This window comes from Pterocles gutturalis, unplaced genomic scaffold (genome assembly GCF_000699245.1).
Source record: "Pterocles gutturalis isolate BGI_N339 unplaced genomic scaffold, ASM69924v1 scaffold13256, whole genome shotgun sequence".
NCBI classification, from domain to species: Eukaryota; Metazoa; Chordata; class Aves; order Pterocliformes; family Pteroclidae; genus Pterocles; species Pterocles gutturalis.
This window is the reverse complement of record NW_010098094.1, coordinates 57931-79632: the sequence shown is the minus strand read 5'-3', so window position 1 is coordinate 79632 and position 21702 is coordinate 57931. Positions and strand designations below refer to the sequence as shown.

Here is a 21702-nt window from a genome sequence, read left to right as displayed (position 1 = left end):
GGAAATGAGTTTCAAAGGTTTTGATCCCATGTGCATTTTACATTCTGATGGGGAACATTTTCAGCAGAATAATGGGTAAGTGGAAAAGAATCTCCTTTGCATGGGCACCAAACCCAGCAATTAACCAAGAACAGGGACAAACCAAAGTTAGGGGTGAAAACAGGAGAGCAGTAAACCCAGCTCCCCCTGGTGTCCACCAAAGAAAGAGCTGTGCCGTTCTGATTTATTTATGATGTGAAAATAGCTCTAACTTGAAAATCACCCAGAGAAGCCGTCTGCTCCCCCTCCTCCTTCTGCTCCTGCAGCAGTGGGCCTGATGCCACAGGTTATTAACAAGCACATGTTCAGAGCACTACCCTGGCTTTAGGGAACAGACACTGCCTTCGGAGTTACTGCTGAATCAGGACCAAGATCTTTCTTCTCATGATTACTGGACCTCAGAATTTTATATTTGGGAATAGAAAAAGCCAATATAAATGTAGGCGCTGAGGACAGAAGGGATGCATTTGGACAGCTATTTAACAGCTATTAGTCTTGCTAAGTGACAGCTCTAGATGGGAAGTCGAGGATAATACTGTAGAGCCAGTTAAAATCATAAAGGGGAATGTAATCATCCAGTCTGGAGTGTGTCCAAAGTGTTCGGGGTGACTCTGTGGCTCTTCTGAAAACTGATGCAATGCTTCAAGCTGCATGTGGTGGCCCAGAGATAAACACACACATATGCACATGAACACATAGATGCTAACGTCTCTAAGAAAAGTCTGACATGGTAGTGGGGGAAAAAAAAGAGCAAATAGCTATGCTGAGACCTCATCCTAGCTAATCTCCGTTGTGTCTGGATGTGAAGGTGAAAAAAGATGTTAAAGTGCTGGTGGGAAACAATCCAGGGACAAATTCTGGGAAAAATTTACTGAGGAAAAGAGAGAAAATAATTTTCTTGTTTGTTTGCTCAAAGTCACGGTTGTGCACGTGGGTACCAGTTGCTACACACCCGAGCACAAAGATAACGCACTTTGCTGTCATCTTAGAACTAGCACCTCCCAGAGTCCTCCAAAATGTGACTTTCAAACCAGCAGCATCCACCAGAGAAATAGATGTGATTGCAGAGCCAGAAATGAAGGATTTTGAGTGATTTTCTTGTAATAAAAGGAATCCCTTGAATCATTATGCATCAGCTTTTCACTCTAGCTGTGTGCTCCTGGGTAATCCCTCAGATTGGGAGTCCAATTAGATTTGCAGCATCTTAAATAAAGGTCTCAGTTACCAAGCTAACCTAATCCTGGTTCAGTCCTCAGCAGAGTGATGCTTTGGAACACACAGACGCCATACCAAAAGGCATCCAAATCCTCCTTCCCTCTGTAAGACCAGATAGTTTTGTCTTTTACCAACATTTAGGAAGCCAGCAGTGGTATCTGCTTTTTGAAGTATCTGTAGATCGAGGATGTCTGTTTGGAATCAATCACAGAGATCCCATTGAAAAGCAACCCCTGCTAACCCCATAGGATTCGCAGTGCTGATGTTTTGGCGGTTGTTTGTCACCTGTCTCTGTAGGCAACTCAAGCTGAACAACCTTGAAGATGTGAAAAATTGAAGTTTGTCTGTTCTTGGTCATCGTGGCAGGTAGGGATAAGGACTTTGTTCTAAATGCCAGCCCTGTACTTTCCATCAACCATTTCAAGGAAATTCTGCAAAAAGCAGTTAAATGACAAAATGGTTTGAACTTGAGCAACCCAACACAGGAATCTTTTCCCACTGTGAACAGTGAGAACTGTTAGCAGCCTTCTCAGGGGAGTGGCACAGTCCCAGCATGTGGGGACCTTTAGTCTAGAGTGGGGAAAATTCTGAGGGGATGATCTACTTTGTGCGCTTATTCCATGCACCTGGCAAAGTATTTTCCATTCCTGGAATCAGAGCCAGGGTAGAAAAGTTTGAGACGTGTTGGCATTTGCCATATGTAGACTCATGGAATCACAGAAAGACCTCAGCTGGTAGTCTCCTGTCTGACCTCATGCTCGAAGCAGGGCTCCCACCAAAGCTGTTTCTCATGCCTTCTACTCAGAAAACTCTGCTCCCAGACGGAGCACAGCGCTTTCGGCTCAGCCTAAATAATGATCCTGATGTGAAATCTGCAATTGCCTTGAGACATTTTCTCTCTTCAGTGAAATTACTGCTCATGAGCTATTCACAGCCTGGAAGCTGGCACTTTTTCATTTACCTTCTGCTGGATGTCCTAGTCAAGAGCAGCTCAGACTCAATGACACTTGACCCTTGCCGATGTGCTCCAGCCACAAGCCGTAGCACACACGGTGTGGCTGCCCCATCCTTAGCTGCTGTGCAGCCTGCGCTGGAACCAATGGTAATTAATAACAAATTATTGGCGTGTAATGTCTAGACATCTTCCTAGTGGGAGCGGGACTGAGATCCTGGGAGTTCGCCGCATACTAAACCCCAAACATCCTTCGGACCAGTTTTGATTGCCTGTGTTGAATTTGGAAGTAGAGGGCTCCATTTCCTATTACTTAACCTAAAGGCCACCTAATACTGCGAGCCCAAAGAACGGATTATTAGCCAATAAATAATTACTATAAAAGAATAAACAAAGTTTAAAACTCAATAAGAAGAGAAATAAAATGACTGATCTTTGAAGAACAGCTATGACAAGTAAATAGACATTGCTGCTGGGAAAACTCATAATGGAATAGTTCAATAAAGTCCATATGTCTTGCACTGTAATGTTCTCAAACTGATAAAAACAAGCTATTGTAGAAGCAGCCAAGTAACATTCCACAGCCGTATACCATGAGTGTTTTAAGACATCTTATAGTAAGGACAGAGCAGCAAGACCTTTTTTCTAAGCTGGAGCCAGCATGAATTAATATATCTCGTTATTCCTTGCTTTCTCTTTCCTTTGTCTAATCCCTCCCTCCAACGGCTTTAGTTAACAATTCTTCTCTCTTTCACTTCGTTAGCTGTATGTGGGTGAAGATGAGGAGCAGAAAAAGTGGGTGGAAAACTTCTCAGCTGTCTAACTCTGGCAGAGCTGGGGTGGAGGTGGCTAGAGGGAGATGAAATTATAGGAACTTCACCAGAGACCTTGCAAAGAAAATATTCAGCTAGCTCCCAATCCATCTCCTTGAATGGCATAGAATAACACTTATTTTTATAGCCTGACAATTCTGATCCGTGATCTTAGTTCATTCATTCAAAACATGCTAAAGGATGGACTGAGGACAAGTGATAAGAGAAGTCTGGGAGCTGAGACTGAGAACTTGTAGGGTTTGCTCTCATCCCTGGCAGCAGGCGTTCCTGCCCCTGTAAAATGCGATCACAGGGCGGATGGCAGTGCGGTGGGATCAGGAAAGGTGCTGGACAGAGCAGGAAACTGCGGAGAGCCGGAGGGCTGAGGTGCCTCTGGAGGAACTGGTATACATTTCTAGTGTGAGGGACTGATCACTCTCTGGCCCTGGGATAGGTGCTGGCTGGTCATGAGCTGCTTCCTCGCACCCAGCGATTGCAGCTGAGGAAATTAAGAGGGCAGGGAAGATGAAGCCTGCTAGCCAGGATCTCTGAAGAAGACCTGCCAAGGACAGTGTGGTGGTCCACGTGCTCCTGTGCTTGTGTAGTGCCTGAAACATCAGGGCTAGCCTCCCAGAGAGGGGGTGCTTTGTTCAGAAAACCGTCTGCGTGACTGTTCACCTTCCCCTGCCAGAGACTAATGTGACGAGGCTGGTGGAGCTCCCTGGAACAGGCACCCACACAGGGTGACAGATTTAAACAGCCCTGCTGAGTTGTTCGCAGGCTTTTCACCAAATGCATCCCACTACTCTAATGTAGTCTTTTTGTTCCTTCAGATTTAAACCTGGCATTTTTGGGTCAGTTTTCTCGAGTGGTTATGAATTTCACCAGCAAAAGAGATGCAGGAGTTTCATTGCAGAAACATCCACATGGCTAGGCTGCTCTCTCGTATATACATGAAAGGGAGAGAAGAGATGAAAAGAAACCCCCAAGGAGGACTGAATTATGTATGGATGTTGCTACTCTGCTCTGCTATGACCTGTTCTCCAGAGCTCAGGCCAGTATGTTCAGTTTACTAACAGGAAAGAAAATAAAATAGCAGCCTAGCTCCTTGCAACTTGAAATTCAGGCAATTCATGCGATCATGAGTGTTTCATCTGGTGCTAAAAAGCAGTCTTCAGAGGTAGCTACACAGTAGCTTAAATCACAAAGTAAAAAGTTCAATATTGACTCAAAACCACTGTGAAAATTAAACTGGCACAATGCAATTGCCTCAACCACTGTTTGACCAGAACTTCAGTGAAGTACATCATAACGGTAATGGTAACCACATGCCTTTTTTAGGAATGAGTCTCAGCCTTCAGAAGACAGGAGGGGGTGAAATTAATTTCTCTGTCTGTGGAATAATAATGGAATAACCATTATGATGAAGATGACAAGAGACCTCAATTTTACATCCCACTTTTGTCAAATAGATGTCTAAAGATCGTGATGTGATCAAAGATCACATCCAGCATCAGTGGTCGGTCTGCTGGGAACACCCTGACTTGCTGCCCTGCAAGCTCGCTTTTGAGCAAGACTCTGGATCTGGTAATTTCAGGGGGTTTGTTCCCATATTCTTAGCAGCACTGAAAAGTTAATGCATTTTTAATACGTCAGTGAACCAGCATGTATTGCTGCAGTTCTTGGAGGGTGAACTTTAGGGATGCTGAGAAATCTAAGAGACCAGGTAAATTCCTCCTGCTCTGAGACTCCAGCGATCATTGGACAGGCTCAAATCACAGAGGAAAAATAACCAATCTCAGCTAATCCCAGCTTCATAACGCAGTCAATAAAAGCCACACTCGGTCAGACTCCAACATCTTTACTATTTCATCTGGCTAGTCAATGCAGATGGATTACTTGCTAGGACGTGGTGGGAATGGATTGGGCTGTTTCCTGTCTATTCCGTTTCTGGTGGGAATAACGACTGATAAAGACAAAGGAAAAGTCTGAAGGCTCTGAGTTTTCATCAGGGTCTTTTTTTGAGTTCCATTCTGTTATCTGAAGATTCCACTTCACACAGATAGCCTTGGACTTCAGGAAGGGGGAAGGAAAGGAATTGTCTGCTAATATAAGCAGGGAGACAAAGTGCTGAAACCTGAGATTCATAAAATCTAGCCTTATGAATTTGAATAAATCAGAACATCAAAATTATTAGGAGACAGCTCAGAATATGTTTTCAACCAGTGGATCAGCAGGAGATGAAAATAATGAATATACTATAAATTGTAAAATTATGTAACTTGTAAAGAAGTACTTTTATGAAACTTTAATAATGAAATATGTGGAAGCTTAACTTAAAGGGTTGTGGGCTGAGCTTTTGAACATGTCTAAAAAATGAACACTTCAGGATGCCTGGAGTGGAGAGAAAGGGCAGAGATGGCTCTGCAGGGCAGAGCAAGGAGCAGCCTTGGGGCGGTTTGTTTTACTCAAGGTGTGAGCAGCAGCAAAGCTCTTAGGGCACAAGAAGAGTCCCTTTTGGACTGCATAGGTCCTCATTTCCACTAAGCATCTCCCCTCGTGGTCCTCATTTCCACTAAGCATCTCCCCTGTTGTGCCTCCCTTCTAGCACTCTAGCGTCCACCAGGTTTTCCAGGCAGGAGTCTCAGGCACGTGGTGATGTCCAGACTGACCCATGGGTAGGTGCTGTACTGTCCTCTGTGGGAGTGGAGCACTACTTCTCCTCTGATTGCTGTACCTGGAGGTGGCTGCACCTCCTCTTTCTGGGGAGATTAGGTGAAAGCTAGGAAGTCCCTAATCGTGCACCAACATAGACTGGGGGTGTGCTTGGAGTGCCCCACTGGATCCAGGAGCTCTGTGGCACTCCAAAAACACCTCATTCAGAGACTGCACTCTGTCTTCCACTAGCAGACTAAAATTTCACCCAGTTGCATATCTGCTTCAGCAAAGTTGGTAAAAAGAAGAAATGGGAGTGGTGTACCTATGCATAAAACAAAGAAAAATGTTTCCAATTCTGTGTTGTTGAGGTGTCTCACCATGCCAGCATGTGGGACAATTCAGCAACCAACAGATACTTTTTGAGTCACAGCAGCTGTGAAACCCTTCACTTTTATATGGGGGCTAACGTAACATTAAGACTGATCATCAGACATCAACTAAGCTCTTGGACACCAGATCATTAAATATATGATTTATAGACAGACTGTATATATGGAGAGAAACTAGCCATGAGAGCTGCAAAACGCTTGCCAGTCCAGGCAGCAACCAGAAAGTCTTAGAAAAGGAAGAAAGTTTGTAGGTACATGTCACCGACCTCCATTTTTTACAAGTAATTCGCACTTTGTAGGCAGCTGCTTTTACCTAAGATCCAAAATTCTTAGAGAATACATTAAGACCAGAGCTTAAGGGGCACTATGCCATCTAAATAAATCCAATTTATAAATATCTTCCAGCTAGGGGAAAACTCAGGAATGAAACGCGAACACTGATTTTCTCCTTCCCAGCCCAACCTCCATGTTTTCAGAGCTCTGTTTTAGATTATGTTTAGAGCTGGAAAGTCTCCATGAGAAAGAGCAGATGGCTACGGCACTGATCCTACCAGATGATGCTGATTTAGTCTGGACCCAATCCAGAAAAGCACTTTAGCTTTGTGCTTAACTTTAAGCATGGGAGTAGCCCAAGAATTACCATATGATGCTTTAAGGTATACCAGGACACGAAGGGCAGCACTCAGCACCTTGCAGGATTAGCCACTAAACTATCTGGAGCATCCACCTTGAAACCTGTAGCTGCAAAACCGCTCCTAAAGCCACAAACCTCTCTAAGGCCAACGGGTAAAATGACTGGCTGAGCCAGACCACAGCATCTTCTCCGAAGCACAGCCAGGAGGCTGGGGATCTAGAGCAGAACAGCTGCAGCATTTTCCCAAGGATGAGCACGGACGTGTGTAAACAGCATCACTCGGTGTCACCACAGGTACCCAGGAGGTGTTTAACAGAGAATTCGTGGCTGGGATCTTTGCAGTTCATGCAGGAGGCGTGTTCCCGGCGCTGTTTGGAAGGGGAAGCAGGCAGGGAGGTGTAGAAGGAAGGAGGTCTTCCCACCTTCATTGGCTCGGTAACATGGTTGGCAACCCAAATGGGTAAAGAGATGGTGACAACTCCAGCCAAAACAGGGAGGGACCGCAAGCACTTATACTCTGAAAATCAGATCAGCTATCTCTGGCCACCGTAGCCCCCTAAGCGACACGGGTGTTTAAGTGCTGCTCTGGGGAGAGCAGGTGAGGTTGGGCCATACAAGGGGGTCTCTAAGCGCTCAGAATTTTAATGAACTCAGAATCTTATCAGTTCTGTGCGCTTCACAGGACCCCTCCTGCACTGGACCACTTTCTCAAGACTGAGGGAGACAGGGAGGTTTTTGACCCAAAAAGTCTTTGGAGAGCTTTAAACAGGGTATGTGACATCATTGCCAGAATCCCGGCATTTGTAAACAGCAGAGATCTGAAAATGATCCCAGGGCTGTGGAATTCAAAGCATGCTAACAACCCGCAGCAGCTTGGGAACGGCGGGGAGAGAGCTCCGTGTGAGCGCGGCGTCCCCTCCGGAAAGCCCGCAGCTATCCCATGACATCATTGCTCAGACGTTCATCAGACACATACCTTTCTCTTGTCCCCATTCTTCACGGTTACGTTTTCAATGCTTCTGATCTTGTTGCCTATGAACATGTTCTCTTCAACCACAATTTTTTCCCCTTCGGGTTTGCATCTGGAGGTAGAAAAGCAAAGGCAGTGTTCAAGAACTCAGATAACCCCGGGGAGGCGTTATTAAAGGGAGAGAATGCCATTCTTAGACAATAGTCTTGGGTCTTAAAAACTCCTAAAAGGTATTGCTGCTGGAGACTGTTACCTCTTTGTGAAACTACTGTATTCCTTCATCACAACATTTCAGAAATTATTTACATGCACCTAGATGGAGGTAGACAAGGACCAGTATATGACCAGCAAGGAAACCCCCTGAGCTTTCTGGAGACTGAAAGTAGAAAATACTGGACAACTAATTAAATAATGTGAGTTTAATCTGGCTAATATGAGTTATACTCCAACTCAGTGCAGCTGTGGCTTTTTGAGCACTTGCAAGATTTCAAAATTCAAAGTACCAGTCCTTCAAAACTGCAGGGAGGTGAATGTTGCTGAGTGTGTCTGTCTGTCTGCTCAACTTTCCAACATGAAGTGCAGGCTGAGAGAGTAGAATGGATAAATACTGGGGCAGCAGTAGCAGAAGGCTCCTTCGATATTGCATATTCCCCAGAGTATAACCATCTTTCAGTCTGTTATCCATCTTCAGTTTTCGGTTACGGGGATGAGCAGTGGATGGAGCACATCGTGCAGAGAGGTACATCTGCACCATCCTCGGCAAAAGGCTTCTCTGCTCCGGTGGGAGCATCACTTCTATCGGTGATGACCCAGCGCCAATGCTGCAGAAAACTCATCCATAAATCAGCCGTGTCTTTGCCAAATCTGCACCAGATGCATGGGTAACACCCTGGGTCAAGGGAGGGGTTGTAGCTCTCAAAAGAGCCTCATTAGATGTCTTGAGTGACTTCCTGCAAGGCACAATTCTGTCTTGAGGATGAAGGGAAAAAAACTCAAAGGAAGCAAATCACATCACAGCTATAAGGAACAATGATAGTGTTTTGGGATTCAGAGTGCAGCAGTGAGGAGGGGGGAGAGAAAGAGAGAGAGAGAGGAAGTGAGACAACAGAAGGAAATGGGGTCTGTGTCATTTCCCACAGGAATCCTCCTCCAGCTTCTGCTGGAAAAAGATAAGGCTGTCCTGGAGGCCAGGAGAGGTAGACGCCACTCTGCGATTGTACTTAAATTGATAAGATCAGAGAGTCAGAGAGCTGGAACAAGGGTTATATGAGGTCTTGTGCCACCAGGTTGCTGGTTCGAGTCTGGCTTAATTCAGTGTTCATGACCAGTTGTCCCTCCCAAGACAGAAAGGTCTGGAAAAGGTTTCAGGTCATCTCTGTGGCTTTCCTACAGAATGCACAACCTGCTTCCTGATGGTGTTGCCATTCTGCTCTCGATGAACACTTCCGAAGCAGCCGCTTGTGTGCCTTCTGCTGACCTGCGATGCCAACAGCCCTACCTAAGCCTACAAATCCCTGCCGGTTTATTCCTGCAGGAACTGCCTAAACGAGGTAACGGGCTACTTCCCTTGTGCAGGGACACAAAGTCACTTTTTAGACCCAACTGGAGACTAGATCACCCAACATCACTGCGGCTGCTGCAGCCGAGAACCTGGGAAAGGAGGTTCTCTGTGATTTTTCCCTGTCTCGTGACTTGCCATTCGCAGCATTTGGAAAAGCATTGAAATAGTGAGAAAATAAGGGACCATCCAGCAATTTTCTCTCTTGCCGCCTTCATTTTTATGGATGGAAAACCTGACTTCAGCGCTGTCATTGCAGGGAAGAGTTGAAGTGCAGTCAGGAGTGTTGTACATGGCTCCTGTATGTCCCTTGGGGCTACTGGGGAAGTATTCAGTAGCCAAGACCTCCCTCTATAGATCACTCTGCTCATATAACAGCAGGAGGAGAGAAAATGTCTACTTGTATAAGGCAAATCTCGAAAGGTATCTTGTGTTTTAACTTGCCTCGTTCCTCTCTGACAGTTTTGACCCAGTGACTTGTTTCTGTGTCTTCACACCTCAGGCTGCCTCCAGACTTGAGCAAAGAAGGGTTCTTGGAGAGGCGCGAAGGCTTGGTTACCTCCTCCAGCTTCTGCAGCGCAGATGCTCCACAGGAGCCCATGCTCGGTGTGAGCATTAGTGAAGACAGCCCTTAGGAAGTGGCATAAATTCCATATGGCAACGAAATGGAGCCAAGCCTTCAGCAGGTTTGTCTGACAATAGCTCTTAGAGGGGAAAAAAGTGTGTTAACCTCTACATGGAAAGAACCTGCCTGGTTTTTCTTTGTCAGCCACGTAGGCTGCGTCCAAGAGGAGTAAGAAAAGATCTTGGTAAGCCAGAGGGGCATTGCTGGTCAAATTAAAGAAAGTTCACACCTGATCTTTAGTCACTTTAAACTTATCTGGCACAATTCTGGTAATGTAGAAGATGTTTGTAACTCCAAGATCATACACAGCTAGATGTCTGCTGGGCTCATAACCCTGGAGATCTTTAGGTGGGGAATCACTGCTTGTGGTTTTTAACGAAGATAGGTAGGATGTACTGGAAAGAAAAACTGGCTTGAAACTACCGAAGTATTTTACAAGGTGTTCACCCATAGGAACATCCACTTACAGTGTGTCTGCGAGGCTGCAGGGCTGCCACTTCCACTCGATCTTCGGGTCCGGATTCCCACTCACGGTGCACTGGATTTTGTGTTTGCTTCTTAATTCCACCCGCTCAATCTTATCAAAATCAGTTTCCTTTTCATAGATTTTAGGTCTCTCTAAAGAAAAAAAAAAACCCACCATCAACAAAATAAACTCAAAGAGCAAATTTACATCCATAGTCATGGTCTTGTTTCCATCAGAGGTTTTGAAACCTTTCACCGTTGTCACAGCGATGCTTTAGGGAGGGTCGCTGAAGTTGTAGGGCGATACTGGAAGTATACATTTGCAGGAACGTGGGTGTTAGTTGTGATGTTTCAGAAAAGACATTGAAATGCTGCCACATTCATCCTAACTGCTTTCAAATGTTGTCGTGGACCTGCTATACCTCTGGAAAATGTATGCCATGGAGATCTCTATTGGTCAGGGACTTATCAAACAGCTGCTGCTCTGCAATATCGTTACCGTTGTGCATGTTCTCCCCAGGGTTTTTGAAAAGAAAAAGGCTTTTTGATCTGAAAACTTTGCTGTCCTTTTCTGTTCATGCGTATCGTGCACTGGATGAAGGGGCAAGGAAAGCAAGGAAGAAGTGGCGGGGAGAAAACACGAGTAGAGTAATGCCGAGAAATTCTCACCAAGAGCAACACCATTAAAAATGTCACTGTGTTATTCGCATCTGGAGGGGCTGCAGGATCACACCCTTGGACTGGAAATCTCACAAGAACAAACTTTTGTGTGACACTTTCAGGGCTGCTTGTTGCCAACAGGAAAGAAATGCTCTGTCCCATCTACTTCCAGCTCCCACGGGAACATGCAAAAATGAGAAATAATGCGAAAAAATCCCCAAAGTGAACTGAACTTTTCCTAACCTCGGAGAGGGTGGGTTGGAGTTTGGGGTGAAAGCACAGGCTCTTCCCTTATGCAGACAGCTCTGCCCATCCCTAGCCATATCTCTTTGTCTGCTTCTCATAACAGGAAATCAAACAGATTTATTGGTCGGGGTCCCTCTGTGGAACACCTCTGTGCAGCCAAGTGCGGCTGCTTTACGCTGAGGGCTTTTGACAAGTTGGGAAGTGAATGTAGATTAGATTTCTACTTTTCGGGTTAACTTATTTTTTCTGCTGTCAAGGAGGCCCCAGATATGTAAATATGAGCTACTGCCCACCTCATCAATCTTGAGCCCTTTCCCTCTTTTTTTTTTTTTTTTTTAATAGCTTTTTTTCCCTTCCAGCCCTCTACTCCTAGGAGAGGACTGACCAGGCTGATCCCATGTCTCGGTGGGATCCTCGCTTTCCATTTCTCATGGTGGACAGGTCAGACTCTGAAAGATCTTCTGACATCATCACTGCCTGAAAACACATCAGCGCTTCCTTCCCCACCACATGAAAGGGGCATTGGCTGTAAGCTGGCTCAGTGAGGGTTAACTATACCTAACCTTCGTTAGGTCCTGATTAACCTTTCACTTGAAAAACCCAAACTCCAGGAGTTGTTTGGCTTTGCTCCTGTGTTCCCTTTTGCTTTTTTCATCCCCTTTGGTTGAGCCTTGTTTCCCCATCTGCCTGCAGATGATGTTTTGTCAGGCTCCAAAAATCCACTCCTCGCTCCTTTGTCCCTTCAGACAAAGTCTTTTCGTGGGGGAGAAGCTGAAGGGAGCAGACGGGAGAGTGCTCCAGGCTGTGGTTGGGGTCTCTCAGACTCCCATCCTCATCGGGAACATGGGCGCAGGGTTTCCAGCGCCACATCCCTCTGGGTTATGCAGAGTATCGCTGATCAAGTGCTGTGAGATTTGTGAGCAATTCACAGGTCACATTATTGGAACTAATGTTGAATTTCCTCGTAACTGGCATCTCATTTCCCATCAGTAAATTATTTCTGATCAGAAACACAATTTTGTAAAACTCCCTGGAGAGAGAAGAACATTTTTCATTATCTCGGACATTATTCTTTTCAGTCTCAAATCCTGTGCTCGGCATTTCTGGACTGACCTCAAAAGCATGGAGAAAGGGACTCTAGAAGTTCAGTGTGAAAGGTTACTCAAGTGTTATGTGAAAGGTTACTCAAGTCTTATGTTTTCTGGGCTGTGAGAAGAAAGCTTTACACACTTGGAGAGGGAGGCGGTATGCTTGTGTGTGTGTGTGAAAGAATATGGGGGGACAAGGTCTGATTACAAGCTTTTAATATCGGGAGATTTTTCTGTACTCTTGGTGAAATGATGAACATGTTGACTGTCATTTAAATTATCCTTCTAAAAAAGAAATAATAATTTTAACTTGATCTAATTCAAATAAGAACTTACATGAGTGACGAATGGATTCTTAATTCCACAATTACTTTACTGCATGGCACTACTAAATATTACTTGAAACCTAAAATGAGTCAAAATGATTCATCAATTGAAATAATTACTATTTATGAGGCTGAAGCAATTATTTGCTTAAAACTTGAGGGGCTGGCTAAAAATGTCTCCCCATCATTTCTTTCCCTTAGAACTCAGTGTGGGGTCGTAACTCATTACGGGCATGGCACTCAGAACCTGAAGCAGTTTTCTCCGTGTCTCTCTCGGTTCCCTGCAGAGGCTGTCACGGTGGTGGGTGTCACTCTGCACTGTGGCGGTACCGCGGCGAGGACGGGGCCCTCCCACGACTCTGAATGTCCCTTCTTTGTGCTTGTGCGGGTGTTGGCGTTGGTCCCAGTGCACGGCAGGTTTGTGATGGGGATGGGGGGTACCTAAACGGGGGATATTTCTTGGGCTGGAAACTTTCCAAACCTCTGCACGCCGTCGTGGCCATTTTACTCTGCCTCCTGAAGGCAACTGAAGCGTTTCCCTTCCCTTGGCTCACTCTGAGACAAATCCTACTTACAGAAGTTGCCTCCATCAGTGATGGAAACAAGTTACTGGTTTCTGTGGTGGGTACTGGCCTTTTAGCTTTGCTCAGACTGTAACTAGGCGGTTGGCTCCGTGGGCTGGCATCTGCAGCAGTCTCACCTGCACAAAGGCTCTCCCCGTTGGCGTGGTGAGCAGCTTTTAGCTTAAAGCCAGTGATTATCTAAGGTACACCTCGCAGTGTGTTTCTCAGATAACTCTCTCCATCCTCCAAACAGTGCTTTGCTTTCTCTTTCATGTTTGCTTACTACGCAGCCTGGTGGATTACGCACAAACTCTCGTTTGTCTTTGCTGGTGGTTAGGTGTGGGGGAAGGCTTGGGCTATGAACCCATCTGTAAGCACTACCAAAATCCATGCTCGTTTCTGCTTGCACCTCAAATTGTGCATCTGAAGTGTGGATTTCATCAGCGCACACACATCTGCATGTGTAATGCTGGCTTTTAAGCATGCAAAAAAAACCCCAAAACCCAAACCTGTTGGGAATGGAGGACTTTAGCAGGCATTGGGCTAGACAGTGCAAAAGTACTGCAAGAGGAGATCGGGAAATGCACTGACCTGAAGCATCCTTCACTGTCCCACTGCTTGCTTCCCGCTACCCCCCACACCGCAGCACTTCCAGCCTCCTCCTCCCACCCCTTGGCCGCTGCCCTCCCCAGGCTGAGTTTTCTCAAGCAGAAGCCAAACAAACCTTAAAAGCTTTCTGGTCTCTGGCTGCCTTTGGATGCTGCAATGTTCACATGGCTTTCAGTGTATCAAAATAAATGGGTTTTTGGCCTCTCTGGCTTCAAGTGTGATTGTATCCCCAGCTCACTTTGCAGAGGTGCAGTTGCTGGTGTGAGAGCTGACCTGAATGACTAAAGACTTTGCTGCTGCTGCTGCACTGGGCAATGCAATCAAAAGGCAGTTCTGCTTGCTGTAAGCTTCAAACTGATCAGCATTATGTAAATCTCACCTTGCTTTCTACTGCTGCCTTTAGTCTGTGGCATTCGGAGCAAATAAGATGTACAAGGATGAGGACGGTACCCCTCTGGCATTACCCTTTTGCAAGAGATGCCTCTATCTCTAAATTCATCGCAGATGTTGTTACGGGGTTGTGTGCTTGTCACCCAAAGGAGCATCCAGATACAGAGGACAGCACAGAGCAAGTGTCCTTGCCTTTTTTAGAGAAACTGCTGTACTTTCAGTGACCTCTGACCGAACTGCTGTTTACTTACCTTCCTCACTACCATTAAAAAATCTTTTCACATTAAGCACATCATTAAAATAACACAGAGTGGTCCAGTGAAACATTTAGTCTCAACCTTATGTATTTTGCTGGACGTGGGGCTTCATTAAAACTATTGATAGAGACACAACTTATTTTCTGTTTATCCTTTCTGCTTCCCAAAACCAAAAATAATTTGCACTTTAGTCTTTAGAATCTTTCATCTGATGTTTGTGTGGTCCATAACGGAAATATAAGCTCTGCAAGCTGAGCTAGGTGAATATTCTCTGTGGTGGATAGGAAACTCAATGCAGGTTTGGACTGGTCAAACACTATGGGAGAAAGAGGATGAAATTGCCCCCAAAGTAAAAACGCTTTGTCGGTGCTCGGCTTACAAGTGATAACTCTGGTTTGTTTGTTTTTTTTTTTTCTTTTCTTCTTTTTTTGTTAAAAAGAAAGAAAGAAAAAATTAGTTGAATGACCTGAAAACAAAACTGTTGTTTCAGGCTGAACAGAACATTGTGTTTGACCCCAGCTGGTTTTGACTGGGTGGTTGCCTTTGCTTTGTTCTGTTTGCTTTTTTGTTTTATTTTGCACAGCACTACATGCAAGGCTGCTGTGAAGTGGGCGCACGACATTGTCCCCACGGTACCTCTGAGGAAGCAGATGCCAAGATACATTGAGTGGCCAAAACCTCTCCGTGAGTCAATACCACGGCCAGGAATAGAATGAGGGTCACCGATTATCGGTCGCCTGCCTAATCTCTAGCACACACCCTGCTGCTCCATTGTACCCGCTGTGACGGGCTGGGAACGCCAGCCGGGTGGGAGCAAATGGAAGTGAAACCATGCCGTCGGGTACTGTATGAACAGATACTGAGAAAAATCACAGGGCACTTGACCTACCCTACGGGGAAGTTGGTGGTTAAAATGGCACTGCAGCTTGGTTTTGGTTTTTCTGACCCTGTACCGTCACTTTTGGATGTAACTGTGGGAAGAAAGCTGCCTTTCCCCGTCCCGTACCGCCTTTCCCAGGTCTGTCATTCAACCCCAATGCAGCCAAGCTTTGGGGGGGAAAAAAAAAAGTTTTCTCTTGTCTTTCTCTCCCCGTCTTGTTTTTTGGGGCTAAACAGAGTTCAAAGCTAATGTGCAATGATGAACTGCTTAATTTTTAGCAGAGCAGGCAGTTTTCTAGGATGTTGGTCTCTGTCCCCTTTCCCTGCTTTTCGAAAACCAACAGCTGATGTACCTGCAGGCTTGGCCGAGAGAGAGCACGGACACCACGTGCTGCCGCTTTCCGACTCCCCCTGCTCTGGTTTTTAAGGGCTGTCAGAGAGAGATTGCTGCTGCAAAGATGTGAGTTGAATGCTTCAGATTTTTTTCTGGCAAACTCCAGCAGGCCCCCACCTTCCTCTTCCTAAAATTGCTTTGGCTACTTCCAACAAAATGAAAATAGCTCATCTGACTTTTTCATTAGGGGCTCTCCTGGGAGCGCACGGAGGCTGCGCGGAGGCTGGGCTGCAGAGCTGCGACTGTGCAGGGTTTGCATGGTACCAGTGAGAAAATTCTTCAAAATTTGCTAATAATTAGCGTGCCAGAAAGGCCCACCAGCAGTCTGTTTGTGCTGCTGCATTTTTTCTTTTCTTTCATGTATGTCCCAGAAAAAATCAGTTGTTTCTCTCCTGCCTGTGTCTGATCAATGAGACCTGAAGGATAGAGGGGAGCACTGCATCTCTCTGCCCTCGCTCTTCTCACCTGAGTGTCCTCCCCACCCGAAGCTGCCCGTACCCAGGAGACAAGCAAAGCCGTGGGCTTGGGGAGGGACACGCTGGAGCAGCAGTTGGATGGAGACAGGCTGTGTTTTACTTTGAGGATTCTGGTTTGCTTGGCTGGCCCAGGAGGTGGAAAATGAGCTTTTCTATTTCGGCTTTCCCTGAATGGGTCATCCTCCAAGGAGCAGGAGGTGGATGTGATGCACAGAGGAAAACCAGTCCTGGCAGACACCGAAGCACACAGGCAAGGTGAAGGCGGATCGTTTTCTGTAGCCCTGCTGCTCCTATCTGGCTCAGTCCTTTAACCTAGGCATCAGGTGGGTTGCACTAATAATCCCAAGAACTTCATGTTTCTCACAATGCAGCAGGGTCCAACTTTGAGATTTTAGGGGCCCTTCCATGCTCAGGTGGGTTGCACTAATAATCCCAAGAAATTCATGTTTCTCACAGTGCAGCAGGGTCCAACTTTAAGATTTTAGGGGCCCTTCCATGTACAAGAGACTGTGGGAGTCTGTCTTCAGCTGGCTTTAAATGAGATCCCTCACTCCAAGAGCTCTTTTTCTCTGGACTGGCATAGCCCAAACATACTGACCTCATCCCAAAGGCTCATTTCCCTCTTCAGACCATTTCTGGGTCTGGTTGAGGTGGTGGGGCATTGTTCACTTGGATCACTGTGTGTTTATTAACTTTTACGGAGATCACTGGGGACTCCTTTGATGTCAACTCATCCCTTGCAAGCCAAAGTAGGTCAGGCACAGAACTCCCTTGGCCTTTGATTTTAAACCAAATCTGAAGAGCTGGCCTGACTGCAGAGCAGGGCCACATGCGCATCGTTAAGTGCTCTGGAGCTAATTCTCCCTGGTACCAAATCGAGGTACAGCCGGTCACCTGGCTGACAGAACAAGGACACGTGGCAGTGCACACGTGAATTCTCCGTGCACCTTTTATTGCAGTCCTTGCCCAGGAGAGAGGGAATTCACAAGGAGCCTGTGAATTACTCCGGCTTATGTTAGAGGCTATTTCTAGCACTTAATCCTGCGTTTCTTATAGATACAGCACAAGGGCTTGGGGGATCCAGGACTCTACGAGGGAATGTGATTTCAATTGACTCGAGCAGCTGGAACCCAAAGCAATATTTGTAGGAAGAGCCTTGAGGGAGCACGGGAGAGAAACTTTGGGACAAAGAAGAAAGGCAGAGTGGTGAAGGAGGTTATTCATCCCAATTTTTGAATTAACTTCGGCTTCAGTGCAATCTTCACTCACAACGTCGTGGTCAGAGCATGCTGATTGCTCCAGAAAGAGCTCAGCAAGAACCCTGATACATGCAGATGACTTGTGCAAGGGTGAGAATGAAATGCAGCCTGCTTGCCCATAAATAGGTTTGAGGGTTTTTTGTTTATGTTTTGTTCTGAAACAGCTTTGTACTCCAGCCCGGAATAACTCTTTTCTCCCACGTTTCTTCTTCTTGGCTGGCTCAGATGTGCAGCCACCAGCTGTTTGCTAGGATTGTTCCTTCTCCTTGCTCCCTCCCCTCCAAATTCTTCAAGACATTATTTTCTTGAAGCTTTTCTCAATAAGAATTTAATCAAGCAAAACAAAACCACAGCAACCCCCCGCTTCTTGGACAGTGTTTGATGTGTAAATATGTAAAGAAGGAGTGTTTTGAAAATGCAATCAGCTACCTCCTGGGGACTTGAGTCCTAGAATGAGCCAAGGCGACTCCGCAAGGGAGATATGTGCTCCTGCAAGATTAAATTCCAGCTGCAGTGGGAGCACTGGTGACCAGAGGCACAGCTAAGCCACTTCTTAAAGAGACATTTTTTGAATAGCAGCATGATTCTCCTCCAGGCCAGGCAGCACTCGCACGTCTTCATCTGCCTCCTTCCTGAACATTGTCAGCCAGGTCCCCGCCCCGGGCCGGCGCTGCTATCAGTTCCCACCCAGCTCTTATTTGCTGATTTTGCTCCTTCTTGCCTGTGTGAAGCTGAGACAATGGATTCCTCTGCTCTCTGCAGACACTCAGCACTTTTATGGCCATATCAAACTTTGGGGGGATATAGCTCCTGATATTTTGTTCATTAACATGGAGCAAGTCCTGCAGGGCTGAAGCAGATGACTTCTTGCCCTCTTCTCATCCTGCTTAAAGGGTTCTCTTCTGCTGCCATTACCACTGAATAAAATACATCGCAAAAATATATAATATAGTGCAATTTGATGAATGAGTCCTGCTGCTTTTTACACTTTGTTGATGAACAACAATTCACAGCACTGTTAACTCTAAACTGCACCTAGCTGAGAGTCCCAGGGATGGGTTTGTCACAGCACGCTGGCTGCCAGTTGGAGCTGTGATGCTCAGGAACATGGACGACGTATTATTTTGAAGAGACTCACAGGAGAGGGGGCTGTGTGCTTACTTATCATTTCTTCAATGCAGCAACTCTTTGCAGCAAAGGAGAACATTCACATGACATTTATCTTCTCATTCAAAAGTCTATTTAAATAATTTTCCATTTTAATAGGACAGCTCAGAACTCACTTTCACAGATGCATCTCTTAAATTCAGAAGAATGGCCCTGGCTTTTGGGGAGCAATGCAGTTACTCAGAAAGCAATGTCACCCCTCAGTAGCAGGGTGCTGGTACTCAGAGTGAGGGTTGTTGGGTGCGGAATTGCTGCAGGCTCCACCTTTTAGACATGATGCAAGACTGATGCTCCTACCACTGTGTAGAGGATTTTTCTATCAAGTCTGCTAATCCCTGTGTTCAAATTCCAGCCTCAGTAGTTGCAGGCTGCCTATGGTTCTAACTAGAGACATTAATCACCCCTTCCAGCTCAGAGGTGGTTGTGTTTCAGCGGTGGGCAAGGTAATCACTGCATGAAACAGCTAAAAAGCGTGTTTTGGTCTCCCTCTCCGTGTCTAAGTGTCTGCTGAAACTTCAAGCAATTTATTCAGGTGTGATACCAGGATATCAGTCATGATGACTGCAGATAAAGTGTCAGGTTATTTGTTGAGGAGTTAAGGGGAAAAAAAATAAATCTGCATTCAGTTTGGAGCTTCAGAATTTGTTTTTTTTTTAAGTAAAGCAAAGGATGTGGAGATCTGAAAAAGCAGTCCCTTTGCTCTAGCTGAAAGCACAAGGAAAAAGGCAGTTTGCTGCTGTTGGATAAGCTTCAAGAGGAAAATTTGCCTTTTTTGGTCTCTACCCACGTGCATTTCAGCTAAATGACCTTCTCCTTGGGCTGAGTGCTTCACATCCCGCATGTCAGGTTAGTGCTGCAGGGAGCCTGGCAAAGGCAAGAGAGAGTTCTGGGTGTCCCGTGTCAGACCTGGCTACAGTCAAGGCAAGTATCTGCATTGTTTGCAGCCTTTAGCTTGGCACTCTTGGGCAGATATTTTCCTTTCCTTGCTGTCTTTTCTGGGATGATGTTCTTTTACCAGAAGAGAAACCCTTGCTGTTCATTTTTCCTGTGCTTCTCCATGCGGCACCTTCTCCCGTCTGTAACATTCCTGCAGCTGCTGGACTCTGCAGACTCCTGAGGAACGGGGGTTTTGCAGTGAAATAGTGATTCCTGATAGAAGTCTTTGCTGGTTGATCTCTCAGCAAGGCTACCAGTGAGCCCCACGCTAGGCACGCACCGGGTGTGAGAGACAGAATACCACAGCCTCGGACACAGAGTGGAGATGAAAGGCTTGTCCTGTAGTTAGGAGCATGGGATGGTTTCATCCTGAAATAGCGTCTCGCTGATCCAAACAAGGTCTGTTTGTTTTTCATATGCCTATTTGGGGAACGGCTGCTCTTCAAGTAAACATTCTCTTTTGCGTGCAAACACCAATATTTACCTTGACAAGATAGTTTATTATCATTCTGAATTTTCTCTTCCTTTGACTGCTTCCGTTCTCTTAACAAGAGGCAAAACCATTGTACGGATAAACAATCTCAAGTGAACGAATCCCTGCAGCTTCACACGTTCCTCCTCCTCATCTGAGCTGCGGAACCTGACCATGTTCTCAGCTGTCCCGCTCCTAAATCACACAGTAGTTGATGTCATGTTTAAGGTGGGTTAAGCTGCCATATCTTATTTAGCATTTTTAATCAGCCAAATGTGCCTAAGTGACAAGTTCTTTATTTGTTAGACATTATCCCTGTCTGAATGGTGAAATGAGAAAAACACAAATGCTGGAAGTTATGTGGTGCAAGAGTACATAAGTGTGCAAAACAGGGCGACTGAGACTCTTTTTAGGTGTAAAGAGAATAAAGAGAAAAGAACTCGCCACAAAAAAGCAATCAAACCTATCGCAGTAACTTTTGCTATCTCAGTGCCTGGGTGAGCCTCGGGAAGCACAAAGGGAAGCAGCGCTAACTTTGCTGAGCTCCTGCCTGGCCTCATGACTCCATCTCTGTTGCCAAATTCAATGGATTAAAAGAGACGGTGGATGTGCAGAGACAATGTGGCTCTGTCTTCCCTTACCCCAGCAAGGGAGAGTCATAAATGTGATTCCAATATCTATTTTCCCTCTGTGTCAAGTGAACCTGCTTCAGTGCACACCACAGTTTACTTCAGGTTTCTCCAGATTCCTCTGAAAATGAACCTGTCTCTCAAGTGCTCCCAGCAGATAAATGACAGTACGTAAAATACAGACTTAGACAGTATTTCTGTAGCAGGATGATGGAAAGACATAAAAGACAGGGTTCCTTCCGTCAGCCCTATTGGGACTTTTCCTGTCCTAGCAGATGTTCTCCAGTGCTTTGCCCAAGTTAGTTTTTAATCTCAAGGGATAAAACTTCCACCACTTCTCTTGGGAAACTGTACCCCTAGCTCTAAGACCTCACTACTAGATGTTCTCCCAAACTCCTGTTAAAATTCGAGTCCTGTTCCCTTTGTTCACTTTCAGGCCATTTCTGCTCCTGTCCTGGCAGAAGGGTGCTGAGGGCGATGCTGAGGTGCAAATGTCAGCGGAAAGTGCCTTTAGCTGCCCTAGTTTCAGGCAGGAAAGTGCCTTTAGCTGCCCTAGTTTCAGGCTATCTCCTTACACCAGCTCTCCATTCTGTTGCTTCGATTTAACGTGTAGTGAAACGATGGATCTGCAGTGGTTCCTGCGTGAGGGGGGAATCTGCACCGTGCTGCCTCAGCTCCTGTCGGCTGCGTGGGGGGGACCTGCTGACTGGTAAAGTAGGGTCACAGCAAAAAATCAGAAAGAACCCGGTAGAAGTCATTATAAACATGAAGTCCTTACCTGTCACTACCAGCTGCATGGTGAGGTTCTTGTACAGGCCATATTTTGGGTTGCTCAGGACGATGGTGTAGTTTCCAGCATGCTTTGGTCTCACATCTCGTATGCCCAGTCTGTACTTCATTGGATCCGGCTCGTAGCAGGTGTGGTTATCCTTGATCAGCTTGCCGTCCTTGTACCTGGTTTGAAAGTCCCGTCAATGCCCATCGTGTGCGTGCACCCATGTTAGCCCTCAGAAAACCCGCCCGGTACCAAACTG

At 45.9% G+C, this 21702-nt stretch overlaps 1 protein-coding gene across 1 annotated transcript in view; it reads right to left on the bottom strand.

Moving 5' to 3' along the window:
- The window catches only part of LOC104472166 (vascular endothelial growth factor receptor kdr-like), a 90352-nt gene that overhangs the window by 42366 nt on the left and 26284 nt on the right, over positions 1–21702 (bottom strand). The window contains exons 8-10 of the mRNA XM_010087736.1: positions 21447–21622; positions 10320–10470; positions 7676–7781 (exon numbers count right to left, since the gene is read on the bottom strand). Of these exons, the coding sequence (XP_010086038.1) occupies positions 7676–7781; positions 10320–10470; positions 21447–21622 (433 nt within the window). The remainder of the gene's footprint in view (positions 1–7675; positions 7782–10319; positions 10471–21446; positions 21623–21702) is intronic.